At 54.6% G+C, this 16,009-nt stretch overlaps 2 protein-coding genes across 12 annotated transcripts in view; one reads left to right on the top strand and one right to left on the bottom strand.

Annotated features, from left to right (window-relative positions):
* The window catches only part of ESRP1 (epithelial splicing regulatory protein 1), a 37,398-nt gene extending 28,457 nt beyond the window's left edge, over positions 1-8,941 (top strand). For 8 of the 9 annotated variants that reach the window (XM_076068216.1, XM_032957794.2, XM_032957793.2 and 5 more), the window contains 3 exons: positions 1,172-1,379; positions 3,712-3,871; positions 6,642-8,941. In XM_076068216.1, coding sequence (XP_075924331.1) covers positions 1,172-1,379; positions 3,712-3,871; positions 6,642-6,791 — 518 coding nt within the window. In that variant the 3' untranslated portion in view covers positions 6,792-8,941. Of the gene's footprint in view, positions 1-1,171; positions 2,403-3,711; positions 3,872-6,641 lie in introns of those variants that run through there. The other variant, XM_076068217.1, reaches the window with a different exon arrangement.
* Positions 8,942-11,415: 2,474 nt separating this feature from the next.
* Positions 11,416-16,009, bottom strand: part of PIK3R4 (phosphoinositide-3-kinase regulatory subunit 4) — a 31,390-nt gene continuing 26,796 nt past the window's right edge. For all 3 annotated transcript variants that reach the window (XM_032957786.2, XM_032957787.2, XM_032957785.2), the window contains exons 21-24: positions 15,567-15,667; positions 14,655-14,743; positions 14,043-14,163; positions 11,416-12,876 (exon numbers count right to left, since the gene is read on the bottom strand). In XM_032957786.2, the coding sequence (XP_032813677.2) occupies positions 12,706-12,876; positions 14,043-14,163; positions 14,655-14,743; positions 15,567-15,667 (482 nt within the window). In that variant the 3' untranslated portion in view covers positions 11,416-12,705. The remainder of the gene's footprint in view (positions 12,877-14,042; positions 14,164-14,654; positions 14,744-15,566; positions 15,668-16,009) is intronic.

Genomic DNA, 16,009 nt, shown 5'->3' with positions numbered 1-16,009 from the left:
CGTAAAGAAGCTCCGAGCACACGCGGAGTGAAACGTTGGACGTGATCGCGAATAACACGCGGGACGAAGGATGACCCGAAAACATAGCGGAGAGTTGTGCGGCGTTTTTGTGTGGCGTGTGGGTGCATGTGGGGTACATGGGTTTTGCGAGTTTTACGAGCGTGCGTGTCTCTGCGTCTGTGGAGCCATTTGAACTATGACCACTCGCAAAATTTTCAGTTGGAGCGCCATAAACTGCTCTTGTGAGATGACTCACTGCGATAGTGCATTTGGACGGATGGCACCCACTCGGATGCGGCCGCTTGGGAACGAACCTGCCCGTCATTCGAACTACGGGTGGATTTGTAACATCGAAGCATTAATCTGTAAACGCCCTGGCATCACACAAGTTAATGCAATTGTGGGAACCAGATTTTGAGATCGAGAAACTCTCAAAAGTCGGCGCCCAGCGCCACCCGCACCGAGCGGTTCTTCCAGAGAGACGGTGCCTCCCGGGGCTAATCATTGACTGCTGGAATGCTCTAAGTGGCCAATAAAGGGCAGTGAAGGTGGAACGCTCGGGCGGTTTAGAGGCTGCAGCGATGAGGAAGCTCGCAAAGAGAGGGACTCTGCCAGGTGGCTTAAGTGGCCACCACCACCGTGGCGACGGGGTGGTGACGCCAAGGCTGGGTTGGGCGTGGTGTCGTCGCTGGCTGGGATCGTCGACCCAAGAACCGCTGGTTTATACAAATGCTGGACACTTTGTCCTGATTTGGGCGTTTTGGATTTTGTGAAAATCCAGAATTGGGTAGGGACGTGGCGATGCACTCGGCCAGCAGTTTGAATTGTCACGATTTGGGGTCGCGATTCGATTGTCTTACTGTCCAATTCTAATGTTGGTGAGCACAGTTTGCTTTGCTCCGTTAGCTTAAATATAACATTACCAAATCTTTATAATACATTTAAATTGTTCAGTCGGTGCATCGTTACACTCCCGGTATTGGGCTGGAAAATATGCCACGCCATCACGAATGTCAGTGGCCATCTAGAAAATGAAAATTGGTGAAAGGACCCACGGCGGCGGCGACGGCTGCTGGTTTGCACACACACGCAGTCGCTAGCAACCGACCTCCGGCGAGTGCCTCCCCCGTGACCAATGCTCTCGCCCGCGTGACCTCTGGACTGTGCGCAGGCCTCTCCCCGCCGGGCTACGCGGCGTTCCCGGCGCCGGCCACGATGTTCCCCGGCGACGCGGGCATGTACCCGCCGCAGGTGCTCCTGAGTCCGCGTAACGCCCCACCGCTCCCGAACGCCGGAGCGGCCCACAGCAGCGCCGCGGCCTACTACCAGCCGGGCGCCACCGCACAGCTCTACATGAACTACACGACGTACTACCCGAGGTGCGCGGCGCCGTCGGCGGCCCAGGAGACTCGGGGGGCCCCGGCGCGGGAGGCCCCGGCGTCGAGGGCGCCGTTGCGGGGGGCGCCGGCGGCGCGGGCCCCCCCCGGCGCACCGTGGGGCGGCGGCGTGATGACGCGCTCGTGCATGGTCTACCTAAAGAGATGACGGCCGGGGTTGACGCGAACGGCGAGGATTGGCGACGGAAGAACGCAATTTTAAAAAAGTACCAACGCGACGACGCTAGAGTCGAGATTCAACAAAAACGCTGTCGCCGTCGCTGCTGGCCATGGCCTAGCCGCTGCTGGGCAAAGGCCCCCTGCCCAAGCCACAGCCGTCGCTCGCGATCCTGCGACGCGTCCAGTAGCCGCGTGAACGTCCAACGGTCGAGCCGTCAACGCGCGTCCCCTTCCAAGACCCTCCGGAGAAGAGAAAATCCCGAGACTCGCCGAGGCCTTCCCGGATAAACACCGCGTACGCGTACCGGTCACGCGACGCAAAAACCCGTCCGGTTCCTGCCGCGCACGAGAGCTGGTTTCGCCACTCCGTCTCCGCGGTGGAAGTCCTCCTTCGTGCGCACGCTCCCTCCTCCGGCTGCCATTCCGTCTCGCTCGCAGGCTGTCAACCGTTGTAGCGCCGTGCCCTGCCTGGGGCCGCTCTTCCGGATCGGCCGATGTTGCCTCCGCCGTGCTCCCACTCGCCGATCCCGCACGTTCCTTCCCCTCCCCATCTCTCTCGGTGCAATTCCCAGCACGCACCTCTCCGTGCGTCCGTGCACATTTTAGAGTTATTACTCTATTTTATTCGCCAATGTTTCCAATCCATATGTCATAGCGGGCTACGACGACAGTGAATACACGCTAGGACAATAGGTCACCCGATGGCCACTCTGTGTGACTGAATGAGTTTTGTCTCACTTGTTACGTGTTGTGCCTGTTAACGATACAACAACATCTCTTTACTTTTTATAAAAAACAAATTCCTGTGAAGTAACGGAAACAATAAAGCATTTAAATTTTCTCACATTTGGTGGTTGTCCTTTTGAAATTTGTATTAACGTCACTCCGGAACTTTCTGGAAATGAACTTCATAACGAATAAGTAACTATAACGTAGCAATGCGCCTAAAGAACGAAGTTTAAAATCAGGGACCACAACTACTTGCTATGACATATGGCTCAGAAACATGGTCTCCCCTCGCTAAAACACGGAACTGATAATTGTGCAAAACGGCACGGAGAGACGCACGCTTGGCTTTGTGTTGTTGGGGGGCGTAAAGGGGAACACGTGGACTAGGTAACAACGTACGCAGGCTCCGTGGCATCACCTGTAAACTGTTGAGAAGGGCGAGCGAGACTGGGGGAGGGCACGGCTAGAAGGGACGATGGCGAATGGTCAAAGGATAACGACGAAGTGGCAGCCGAAGGATGGGAACGCGCTGTCCGAGAGGGACGTTCACCGATCAGACCGAGCAATGAAACCGCCGGTGCACGTGCTGTGGCGATTGTTCGTCGCAGGATCGTGAAGGCTTGAATCCAGCAGTGCATTGGTCCTGGCTGATGAAGACGACGATGTTATCGATGGAATGAGGATAACGATGCGTTCCCGCACAACACTTGACTACAGATTCCAATGGTCAGACCGGTTCACGTCACAGGAATGTGGATTTTCCACCATTCATTTTGGACTGCCAACGGACACGCACACATGTTAACTAATGTGGCACGTGAGTTGGCTGGCCCCACCACATGCCATTACAGCAGTAGATTCTTGAATCTATCTTGTGCGAAACTCTGGGCATTATTACCCTGTCGTATTCCCCGTGGGTTTTCTCCAAAACACTCCGACAAAACATCCCAGAGCAGCAGCATCGGCACCCTCGGGGCAGTCTTGGGAACTCCCCCTCATTGTTACCATGCTTACAGGACAACGTTGCGTATCCGACCGCCAAATATCCGCCCTGACCAATTTGGTTGCCCTGACACCCCAGCAAGGTACGTGTGGATGGCAGAAGAAATTTTCTACAAATCGGGACCGTTCCACGCACGAATGGGCCCTCGGTCCCGTGCTCACTCGCCGCTCTCGGAGCGCGCGCTCCTTCCGTTCCCGTATGTCAAGCGGCTAGCGCTTGACCGTCAAGTAACTCGACCTGTACGCACCGCCCAACCGTAACGTTCCACAGACGTTCGCGTATCTGCAGCAGCTCCCCCCCCCCCCCCCCCCCCCCCCCCCCAGCGGGTCCGGATATCGGATGCGCGACGTTTGTACCGTGCCGGCACCGCGGAGCGGCGGGGTCGTCGGCATTCGCTCTCTGACGCTAAGTTTCGCTCTGCAGCCCCGCGGCCATGTCGGCCATGTCGCCCATGGCGCTGGGCTACCTGACGGGCCCCGGCGGCGCCATGACCCCGCCGCCGGGAACGATGATGCGCATGCCACCCATGCCCTACGGCGCCGGCGGAGTCAAGGAGATCCTCAACTTCGTGCAGGGCTACCAGGTGGGTGCCCCTCCGCCCGTGCCGCCGCCGCGGAGCGCTTGGGAGGGGGGGCGGTTTGGTGGGGTGCCAAGGGGGGTCGGGGAACGTCGGTCGGCGGCGCCGTGAAACGTTCGTGCCGGTGGGTCCGGTGCCGGCAAAGGAGGGCCGATGGTGTTGGGCTGCAGAACTCTGAGATCGGAAGGAAAAACTAGAAAACACGGCAAGGGTTCGGTTGCGGACGCCCAACGTCCGCGTCGTTAGCGACAGACGACAGGCTTAATTAAGGACCACAGGCACAGTTTCAGACTTGTAGCTTAATCGAGCACGTGCAGTAATTTTTGCAGAGATGAGCACGGGCCATCTCGGAGGTGGCTCATTATAACACATACGCATGCACCCATACATTGGCGCAGATTTACTTAGTTGCACGCATGAGCACACGCACACTCGCATACACGACCGTCACGTGGTCATGCACGCACGTACGTCCTCGCCTACGGCCTCCGACCTGGCCTCACCGCCATCCACGTACACCGTGCCACCCGGCCTCGTCCTCTCTCCGCTGTGAGCAGGCCGCACCAGGGGCCGCACGCCCCTCCCACTGGAACGCAGGGAAACGATAGCGATCCCGGCACGACTCCTTGCCATCGTGCGCTCGTTGCCGGTCACAGAAACGGTCGCCCAACCACAATGAAAAAATGTCGATTTCTGCGTAAAATTGATTGGCCTGTCTTTCGAACCGGGCAGACGTGCGGAGTCTAACCAAGGCCGTGTCTGTCTGTGCCTCCCTGCCCGCGCTATGGCGTATGGGGACTAACGCGTGCGGGGTCAGTTCAGAGTGTGTTAGCGACCTTTGCGGGACTCTGCTGCCACTGGGGTAGGCTACTCACTGCGCCAGCAGCTCTCCCGGGTTCGCTTGTCGTGCTCTTGGCTCTCTCCGCTTCCCTCTTGCTGGCTTTCGAATCGGTGGTTGGTAGGCGGTGTTCAAGGCAAGGTCGCCACAACCTTTCCGGCCGGACGGCTGTTGCGTGACCACCGCTGCCGTGGCTCCCAGAAGCGTCTTCGGGTCGCACCGTGGGTTTTTAAAATATTTTCACGCCGCCTGCTGGGAGGTTCCTGAAGGTTCAAGTTCTTAAATATTTGGATCTTTGAGAAGCTTCCCAGGGAGCAAAGCAAAACGTCGGACATCGTGCCGAACAACATGCGGCAGAGCCCGAAAACACACCGGAGATCTACGCGCGGCAGTACAGTCGCAAAACCCGACGCGGTGATGCAACCCCAACTAGTTTGGCTGCCACCCCAACTAGTTTGGCTGCCACTATCCTGACCAGCCAAATAATGTGGTGATGACGACGATGATCAAATATAAAGCAGTTTTCGGACCGCTAATAATCGGCTGTGGGCAGTGACACGATCGTCACCTACGATCAGCAGTTGGCTAAGTACGGTTCTCAAGCTGCCCAAGGCGGTGACTTTCCGCACGCTTCCTCCACGGCCGGTGCTCGTTCTTCACGCCGGGCAAGCGATGGCGCACGTGCCGGTGGGCGGCATTGGGAGCCGCCGCTCCGGGCCCACGTTACACAATCCCCACTCGCCACCGCTTCCTCCGCTCTTGAGACCCCCCCAAACCCTGCTCGACAGGCGAGGGGCGCGGCTCCCTTGGCCACGTGCGCGCCGTGCCTTGTGTTCGCCACCTGCTGCTGCTGCTGCAGTGCTGTGCAAGGGGTCCGCTTGCTCAGTGCCTATTGTGTGCCGCTAATAGTTGTTTGCTTGGCCGCTGCCCCGCGTGGCACCTGGGCGACCGAGCAGCCCGCCCCCCTTGTTGCAAACAGGGCTTGCGTATCGCGGAGAGGATCTGCGAGCACTGGTGGCTTTTCTTTCTTTCGCCCCCTTCACCCTCCAACCTTAAATGCTATACTCATGCGTTATGCAATGGCCATAGCGAGACACAATGTTGCACTCTGGTAATGGAGACTTAAATTTCCCCATTTTCCCTGGTGTGACTATTGTCTGCCCGTCCGTGAGTTGTGTGGTTTACAAATGTGGTGTCCTTCTCAATGAAGGTAGGTGTGCCGTGCCCTCTGCTGCGTGGGGGGGGTGTTGTGTTGTGCCCATGGGGGGGGAACCCTCTGTCGCCCTCGGGGTCCCCGTGTCTCACCGACGCGAGCCGCGGGGCAGGCGGAGGGCAAGTGTCTGCAAAAGGGACGGGGGAGGGGGGAGTCATTATTTCGCTTGTACGGATTTTCTAATTTCGTGCGGTGACGTCCTCATTGTTGGGAACACCGTGGCCACATCGGTCATGGAGGCGCCTTGAAACATTTTGAAAGGCTCCACGTTAAACGTAAAATATTATATATAATATTTTCAAAGGAATTGGCCGCACACTGGGGGATTACAGGCATAACCCACAAAATCAGGCCCTCAAAGTCCCCGAGCTGCGCCGGGCACGGTCTGCAGACGCTGCCATTGCTCCACTCTGCGACCTTTGTCCTTGTGCAAGAGGTCGTCATCTGTTTGGCGTTGCAATTGGGATTTCAAGCGCTGGAGTTTGCGCATGTGAAAGGATTGGGCAAGAGTTTGTCAATATTCGTTCCCCCCCCCCCCTTTGTTAAGTTTAACGGCTAACACGGGGGGTGGTCCGTCATGATTGTGAGTGACTTGTGTGGGACTCGGTGGATAGAGTGGAAGAACGGTTTTAACGTAACTGCAAACAACCTCCACGCGGGAACTTGGGCTGTGCTAAGTGTGCGTGTGTGTGCGTGTGTGTGCGTGTGTGTGTGCGTGTGTGCAGTTCCCCCACGACTCTGTGCTGCTCTTCTCGGACCAGCCTGGCGACGGCCTCATCCCGTTCCCGGCGCTCACCGGCGCCACGCCAGCGCTGACCGAGAAGCCGCACATGCACCATCACGCCAACCACGATGTGGACCTCTACCTCATGTAGAACGCTGCGCTCGCTCGTCACAGCCACGTGTAACCGCCAACAGGCGCTCTCAAACTCCCCGTCGGTTGCCCGCCGCCACCCCTTGTCCGGCTTCCTGCCCCGAAAACCTCTTTTGTTTTGATGTCGTTTTTGACGAGGATATATTTTTTGTAACGGAATTTTCGAGCGTCGCTCGCCATCGAGCTGCTGCTGTGTGCCGGGCCTGAGGTGCTGAGCGGCGCGAGCGGTCGGGCACCGTGGTCACGCGTCGCGCCGGTACGGTCGGTGGGCGTGCGAGCGCCTGTGTGTGGCGCACCGAAAGGAAGTGGCTGGAGTGCTGTTCTACTGAGAGTTGGTTTGTGTTGTACCTGTATGGGGAGAGTGCCTGTCTGACATACCTGTACGGAGAGTGGCTGTGCGTGTTGTACCTGTACTGAGAGTTGATTTGTGCCACACCTGTATAGACAGAGTGCCTGTGTGTGTGTGTGATATACCTGTACACTGGAAACTATAACGGCAGTGCCACGTCAGGGAATGCGTAATGAAGGGAAACACTCGACATGAAGTGGCGTCGGTCACCCCAGTGAACGGACGAGTCCCTACGAGTCCCTTCCCTGCGGCCCAAGGAGAGAGGCGTCACATTTGCTGGACAAGAGGGCAGCGAACATCGAGGTCACGCGAAAATACGGAAGGGCTCCTGTCACGCTCCTCAAGTGCCTTGGCTCAAAGCCAGCGTTGTAAATTCCACATTCCCATGGCAGGTGGGGGGAGGGGGGGGGAGGCAATGCAACCTCTCAGACGACCAATGTTGGCTTCTCGCAAAGTTGTACTCGTGTTGATCTCCCTCCCCACAGCCAGGAATATTGTGGGGCCGAGTCGAGGTCTCTCGTCACCGTGCCAGCTGTTGTAACACTACGAGGGGATAATGAAACGTGATACGAATTGTTTGTGTGTGTGTATATATAGAGAGTGCAGTCCTTTTTTTGTTTAAAGTGTCGTCTACGGTCGTGTCACTGAATTGCCAAAACACTGAGGACCAAAGTGCGACGAGCTCCAAGGCTGTCAATGGCCACGTCCCGGCTGCAGCTCGGCGTTTGAGACTTTATAAAAGTTATTTTGGACGGGAGAGAGAAAAATAAAAAAAAAACTTAACGATTTATGCAAGCATCTGTTTATGCAAGAATATAATGTTTAAATATGCAATGTTATCGGTTTGTGTGTACGCACACGCAGTCGGCGTTTGGCTTAAACCGCAAAGCTTTTTGTACAGTATTGTTTGTACTGTAGCACTAGTACTGCATGAGACCGATGCCGCAGAAACTCTGAAAATTCCAACGTACAGAATTATTTATGTCGAGTATTTGTTTTCGTTTTTTTTTAGTTTTGCCTTCTGCTGCATCAGAAGTAAATCTTACACGTTTTTTTGTATTCGCATTCCCGTCGTAACCGTTACTTTTTCTCCGAGACGCAAAACGGCCCGGAGCGCTGCGTGCGTGCGTCCTCCTCCTTCGAGCATGAGAACCAAATTAATATCGATGCATGTTTATCTGTTTACATATGTTATAGTCGCTAGCCTCTTTTGTATGTTTTACAATCCATATGCATGTTCAAGTCTGCGAACCGCCACCCCCCCTACCCCTTTTTTTTAGATCCCCTCCACCACTGCCCCCCATCCCATTTCTTATTTTTTTATTTCCCTCCCCCCCCCCCCCCCCCATTCTCATTGACGGTAGTTACTTAGAAATTTAACTTGAATAGTGGAAATCGGAAGAGGAAAAAAATATATAATAATCAGTACGTTTCTCACATTTAAGGCACTACTAAGACGACGTGAATTAGCGTGTCCCGTTCCCCTACGATGCCCGCGTAGATGTTTGTTACAGGCGACGCCACCTCGTTGTAAAGTGCAATAGCAGATTAGACACTGAACCCTGCCGGCGGCCGCAGGGGGCTGCCCGTGCGGCCGGTGGCCATGATGTTTATGGTTCAATTAGCCCAGCAGCGCCGCGCGCCCACCCAACCCCCCCCAATCGCAACTCTTGAACTGTTGTGTATACAAAGCCATCGTTTATAATGATAACGCCGTATGTACTAATATAACAACACAGTAGATTTCAGTATAATTTCTCTTTATATTGCATATCGTTCAATAAAGTATTCCTTCGTAAGAACGCGGGGCGCGCCCTGTGGTTTTTCCAACTCGCGCGCGTTCCGAATAGCGTGCCGCCGCCACTGCTGCCCAAACGAGTGGAGGGGTACACCGGCTTCGGATTTCAGGCGGAAAGAGGACCGAGGGCATAAATTATGGAACATTGCGCCGGTTAAAGACGGCATTGGTAGGTGCCAACGAGGATTGTCACATCGGGCACCAGGAACGATTGGTGGCGGTGAAGACGGCTTGGGAAGGCCTTCATCTAGCAGTGGGTGGGTCATCGCCGACGACTTCGTTTGGCCAGACCCAAAAGACCCATGACGGCTCCGCGGGCAGAGGCCCACGGCTGCTGTGAGCCTGGCCCTGTTCCGGCCTGCATAGCGGCGTGGTCGGCACTGATGGGCGAGGGTTAGAGGGCACATGGGAGCCGCGTCTAGAGCTCGTGGTGGTGGCGTGCCACTGATGGAAGGCAGGCTGGCCGGTTAGACAAGAACGAGGTGTGAGCCAGCCAAGGCCAGGGTGGCGTTGTGGATGGTGGTGAGCTGAAGTAGCTTTCACCATGATGGTTCACCAACCCCACTAAAAAGTATTCAACATTGTCGGCCGTGGTCAATCCACTGCTGGATGACTCGCCAAGCCCCAGAGCAGTGCAACCCTTTGTAGTATAAAATGGCCCAATGAAGTGGATATTGCAAAGCTACCTCCGGTTCACAAAGTGGGTGGGGGGGCAGCACTTTCCCATCTGTTCTACCACAGGAATATTTTTTTGCAATTGATATTCTTAATTCTCAGAGCTTGAATTAAGACAATGCATGGGCCAAACCAAAGTGAGAGTGATTGTGAATGTTGTGCGTGTCGTCACTGGTGATTGCGCAGAGGCCAACTCGCTGCACTGGGTGTAATCACAGGCAGCTGAAACCTCGATGAGAACTCTGCTTCTCAGCGGTGCCAGCACGGAGCTCTGACCTCTGGGCAACCCGACCACCTCAAAGGCACGGTTTGTTACCAAGGCCAGCGTGGGGTTACACCTCTGTGGAGACGGCGTCGCTGTTAAACGCTTGCATGGAAAGGGTGGAGAAACCAAATAGAACCCTCTTAAGTGGTCGGTGTAAACACGTGCATGCACACAACAACGCTTGCTCACGCACACAACAACGCTTGCTCACGCACACAGCCCCAGCGGGAAAGCTCAAAGGTCACGTCGCTGCTTGGACGCACTGCACATGCGTATTCATCCAGCAGTAGACAAATTGTAGGTGATCACGATGATGAAGCAAACTGTTGAGGACCATTTGAGTGAACTAATATCTGCACAGAACAACATCTGTACCGTCGCAGGACCTTCCTGCTGAAACAAAATCTAGCTTCACGTTTGACACTACGCCAGGCCGACACAGTGAAATTCAAAACATCGGAGAACTACTGTGGGCACATTCACCATATGGACAAAACCAGTCGGTCATGAGAGAGGGAAGGGTCACTGGACTTGAAGGATATGGGCAAGGCCATGGGTGTTGACGCTTGGGCCGAAGGAGACGGTGGAATAGGAGAATGCGTGACCTCCCATTGAGCGAAGATTGATCGCTGTTGGCCACGTTCTGTTTGTTAGTGGGAATAATTACTCTAGAGTGGTGGTCAGTCGTAGCAGTCACGTGATCACTTGCTAAAAATACAAATGAACAACCAAACGAAGCATGACTGACACCTGAGTCAACCATCCGACCTGCACCACGTTCCAACATGAAAGTACGCTGAAAAATTGTCCTGAATGTGAGACCTGCTGACCGAAATGACAGTTCCCATGAGGTGGCCGGGCAGTTCAGAGGTCCGAATGCTGAGCTGAAAAAGCTGATAGCCTGGGTTCAAATCTAGACTGCCGCCTGTAAATAAACCAGGTTCCCAAGCGTCAGGCGAACGGGTCCCACCCCGCTCACCGAAACCCCGGTCTGCGGACCGAAATAAGACGAGGCGCGTGCCTTCATGTCAAGCGTAGCCAAACGAATGCTGCCCCCTCTGCTGTTTGGGACAGAAGTCATTTGAAAGGGATCTCAGAAGTAGATTTAAAGCTTTCGTGACTGCAAGGATTCATCTTCTTTGGTTCTTTCGGTAAAGTCACGTAGAATGAGAATAAAATAATAAATTGATAAAATAAAATAACAATTAAATTCTCACGACATTTCGGTCACAACACAAGCGGCCTTCATCAGGTGAAGGGACGAGACTGTCTGGAGGACAGTACAGGCGGCAGGACAGTGCTGTCCTCCAGACAGTCTCGTCCCTTCACCTGATGAAGGCTGCTTGTGTTGTGGCCGAAATGTCGTGAGAATTTAATTGTGTTATTTTATTTTATCAATTTATTATTTTATTCTCATTCTACGGGACTTTACCGAAAGAACCAAAGAAGATCTCAGAAGTAGTTCCGTAACACCAAGGGTTGCACCGCCCTGCAAGAAATCCGGACGGCACAATTGGGAAGAGGAAAGAGGACGGCCGTTGTTGATCATCGCAGTTTCGCGTTTATTTACACAGCGCATTGGAGATTGAACGAGCAACGCACGCGACCACCAACGGTCGCCAGCTACGGCGCGAGGGCTCGCAGCTTGAGACGACACGCAACACTGACGGGACAGAAACGTGTAACGTCGCGCGTTTATGTGCAGCACTGAAGTGTTAAGCGCAGTTTCACAGACTGTACAGTCGGTGTACCGTGTATGAAAACAATCCATCGCCAAAATAAACATTTGTACAGTACAAAAACAAAAGAGCACAAAACAACCAACTCATATTTGCGGGACAGCCAGCCCGTGACAGCTATCATCTTCACTCATGCATTCATCGACAGAGCTTTGATTTTCAGAACGCAAGCAGCCTGTAGATGGGAATGAGACAATGTATCCGCCTTCCTGGGCAAAATTTTCGTAGAGCCCTTCTACGGATGCACCGTCGGATGAGGGCCTCCCCACTCTGTGCGGGTCGTGGGGATTATTGGACCGTACTTCACCATGCTGGTCAGTGTGAGCTGGTGCATCCGGGGAGCATAGAAGTACAAAACAACAATGGATTGGGGAAAACACTTAGAGGGAGCTCTAAACAGCCCCTCTAACTGTGGTGTACAACATTCCCTCGTTCACGAACTTGCTATCTGCGACTTTGGATGTCCGCGAATGGTATCTGGAACTCTACACTACTGCTGCACGGTGAGAGAGTGATGAGATAAAGTGACGAGAGAGATGCGAGAAAGTGATGAGATAAAGTGATGATGCGCAGCATCATAATTTATGGTAAGTTAATTTATAAACTATTATTGAATACTTTAATATTTATTTTGATAAAATTTGTCTATCAAAGCCAATTTTTTTTATTTGTATATATTCAATAGCTTATTAACGTATTCATTTAAGGTAAATAATTTAAAAGATTTTCGCAGGCCAATATTATCCGCGAAATTTGCGATTCACGACCATCTCCCCGAACGTACCCCTCGTCGCGAATAACGAGGCCATACCGTATTCGTTTACACTGCTGGGTGGGCAGAGCTGGGGGATTTAAGAAATTGGGCCAAACATTATAAGTATGTTGAACTTCTTTCGCACCGTACGTAGCCAACCGTTGAAGTAAATGCACTTGCCATTTTTTATGGCAGGACCCGGACTTGGGTTAATACATTTTGATGAGCATTAAAAATGTTTGCTCCTCCATTTCTAACGGAGAGCCACGTTGGAAGCAGCGCCTGGGTGAGGTGTCCCTCGCAGGGGGTGGGGGGGGGCATTGCCCCCTCCACCCTCACTTCCACACCTTGACGATGCCGTCACGCGAGGCGCTGGCGATGAAGGCCTGGCTCGTCTGGAAGGTGCAGATGTCGGTGATGATGTCGTGGTGACCCACGGGCGGCATGTCGGGCCCGCGGCGCGGCCGGTCCTCCAGCGTGGATGGTTTGGGCTTGCTCTGCATCTCCTGCGGGTGACAACGCGGTCACTGAAGGCGTGTGCCATGTGTGTGTGCCATGTGTGTGTGCCATGTGTGTGTGCCATGTGTGTGTGCCATGTGTGTGTGCCATGTGTGTGTGCCATGTGTGTGTGCCATGTGTGTGTGCCACGTGTGTGTGCCACGTGTGTGTGCCACGTGTGTGTGCCATGTGTGTGTGCCATGTGTGTGTGCCACGTGTGTGTGCCACGTGTGTGTGCCACGTGTGTGTGTGCCACGTGTGTGTGCCATGTGTGTGTGCCACGTGTGTGTGTGCCACGTGTGTGTGCCACGTGTGTGTGTGCCACGTGTGTGTGCCACGTGTGTGTGCCATGTGTGTGTGCCATGTGTGTGTGCCATGTGTGTGTGCCATGTGTGTGCCAGTGTGCCATGTGTGTGTGCCATGTGTGTGTGCCATGTGTGTGTGCCATGTGTGTGTGCCATGTGTGTGTGCCATGTGTGTTTGCCGTATGTGTGTGCTGTGTGTGTTCCCCCCCCCCACCTACCGCCACAGCATGACAAACACGTCCTGAACCAGGCCCCACTTTCCAGGAACCAACCAACCTACTTGCTAACCAACCTAATCGCTAATCAACCTATTAGCTAACCAACAAACCCACCCACATTCAGCTATCCCACCTACCCATCCAACCAACCGCTCATCAAATGGCAGAGCCTATTCAGGCAGTTGATTGGCCAGTTGCTTGAGAAGTGGAAGTGTGCGATACGTGTTGGCAAATCGTGACAAGTCGGGCTCACTTTCAGCTGGGTCTGTCCGGATCAGCGACCTGAACAATACTTAGATTTCTACAGCCGGCACGCCACGTGCAGCGCAAGTCTCGTTGTGTCTGTGGCTACTATAGTCAAGTGCCACCTACTCCAGCCTACCAGTGACCCAGAAATAAATCTAGAGGGATATATTAATGCCTGATTACGAGCAACAAGGAAATACCTTGCTTGGCAGTGCTCGGCGACTTACACGCACTCGGCAGGGGGGGGGGAGCGACACACGAACGACCAAGAAGTCACTGCTAAACGAATTGTGACGCACAGGGAGGAAAATTTCCACTCAAGGTATTTTTAGTTTTGTTTTTGGAAATCTCGCGGCTCTTGTTACACAGGCCAGCACACAGACGCGGGTCCACGCAGCCACCCACCTGCACAACCTCCGTGCCCTCGATGATCTTGGACTGGTAGGACACGGAGAACGGGTGCAGGCTGTCCCTGGCCGCCCCGGCGATGATGTATGATTGCTTCGGGTACGCCAGGTCCCAGTACCTGTGCAGCGCAAACAGGAGGATCCGGGTTAGCGCTGCAAGGGATACGGTATCGATGTCATCGTGGTCACCATCAAGCACAGTCGATCCGCTGCTGGATGAAAGCCTCCCCAAGCCGCCACCATCTCCGACGAGACCTGCGATGTAAACATCCACCCAGCACCTGCACTCGAGCTGATTTCATCGCTCCATCTCCTCGATCGGCATCCTCTCGGATACGCGCCGTTCCTTGGCTGCCACTCCGCCACGACGTTTGCCCCCCGGCCACTATCCCGTTTAGCAGACGCGTCCTGCCCCCCCTTGCCCGCTCGTTTTTCTCGACAGCATGAATCATGTCCTGAACCTGCGCACGTTCTCCAATCCAAGTGTTCCTCTTTCTCTCCGATCCAAGCGCCGCGCGAGGCTCAACCCGGCTTAGCTTCAAACATCGGACGGGACGGGGTGAGAGTTCCGCCGCTCTCTGCAGCGAGCAGCCAAGGTGAGAGCGCCAACCTGATGCGCATGTCCGAGCCGGCCGTGAGCAGGAAGGGGTTCCCGTCGGCCGGGCTGTAGTAGAGGCCGTGGACGCTGTCGCTCGAGACCTGCGCAGGGACACGAACCCACGCCAACGGTCACCGTCGGCGGTCACTGTCAAACGATCGGTGGCACCGTCCTGCAGGGTGCACCGCGGCCCGGTCTCGGAGCCAGGAGGGCGGATGGTGCAGCTCTTGCAATTTAAACCCTCTCCAAGTAAGGTTCGGAGTATTCATGCGTGAGCTCAGCACGTCTGTCTGTCTGTAACATGAGAGCACGATAACTCTCATAACCGAAATCCAATATCAACAAAACGTTATCCATAATACAAGATCGCGTAAATAAATATTTTATTTGCGCGATCTAACCAAAAAAACCTGCATTATGGATATTGGTCGCGAAAGCCCACGTGTTAAACAAAATGTTAGCATATGAAACTGTCCCTAGATATGGACTTAACCTGTTGAAAACTGGTCTTATTGATGAAAAGGTTGCCAAAAACAAAGCAGTAAAACACCCGGCGCTAAATAAAAGAGCTTTTTCGGCCAGGGCGTTGAAGATACTGCACCACACTGGATTTATGAAGTGGGAGTGCTGAACCGGTTTAGCCATAGGTGAAAATCACAGCGCGGTGCGCTACCACCGTGCACCCCCACGACGCGGCCCTTAAGCCAAATCCTCCCTCCCGTCTTCCGCTGCTGCTATTGTTTTAGCCGCCGCTCGGTGACCTGTGCCGCGTTGCTTCAACCAGACCACCCAGGAGCCACGGCGGCCTGCGCCGGGCAGGCTCACGGGCGGCCGATTTGGCTGGGCGGTGGCAGCAAAGCTGGATGCGGCGGTGCTGCGTGCGTTCATCGCCTGGGCTGCATGCCGTCGTGCCGGTGCGCTCACCTGGGTTTCGGAGAGTGGCGGCGCCCCGCTGGCCCACAGCGTGTGCTGCCTGGCTCCCGTCTCCATGTTCCACATGGACACCTCGTTGTTGCTCTGCACGGCTGCACGGCGGTCAGACACTTGGGTGAGCAGTCGGCAGGCGCTGCCGGTAATCTTACGGTGGGTTTGCCGACGCTCTGAGCCGAGTAGATCGTGCTCTCTCCATCTCTGCGACCCTCCAAGGACTCGCACCCTGCCTACCTCTCCCCGCTCAAGTCCACACTCGTTCTCCGCTCCAGCAACCGAAGGTTTCCGTTGAATCCCCAAACCAGCCTTCGCTTAGTGAGAGGTCACTCATTCTCCTTTGCTGCCCCCATAGACTAGAAGTCCCTTCCTCCAGCCATCCATTGCCATGGGCTCCTGTTCAAGCCCAGGGTCAAAACTTTCCTCTTCTCCTCTGACTG

This window comes from Petromyzon marinus, chromosome 20 (assembly GCF_048934315.1).
Source record: "Petromyzon marinus isolate PM22_M1 ecotype Great Lakes invasive population chromosome 20, UKy_Petmar_22M1.pri1.0, whole genome shotgun sequence".
Classification (NCBI taxonomy): domain Eukaryota; kingdom Metazoa; phylum Chordata; class Hyperoartia; order Petromyzontiformes; family Petromyzontidae; genus Petromyzon; species Petromyzon marinus.
Note: the sequence above shows the minus strand (reverse complement) of the source record. Positions and strands in the feature narration are given on the sequence as shown.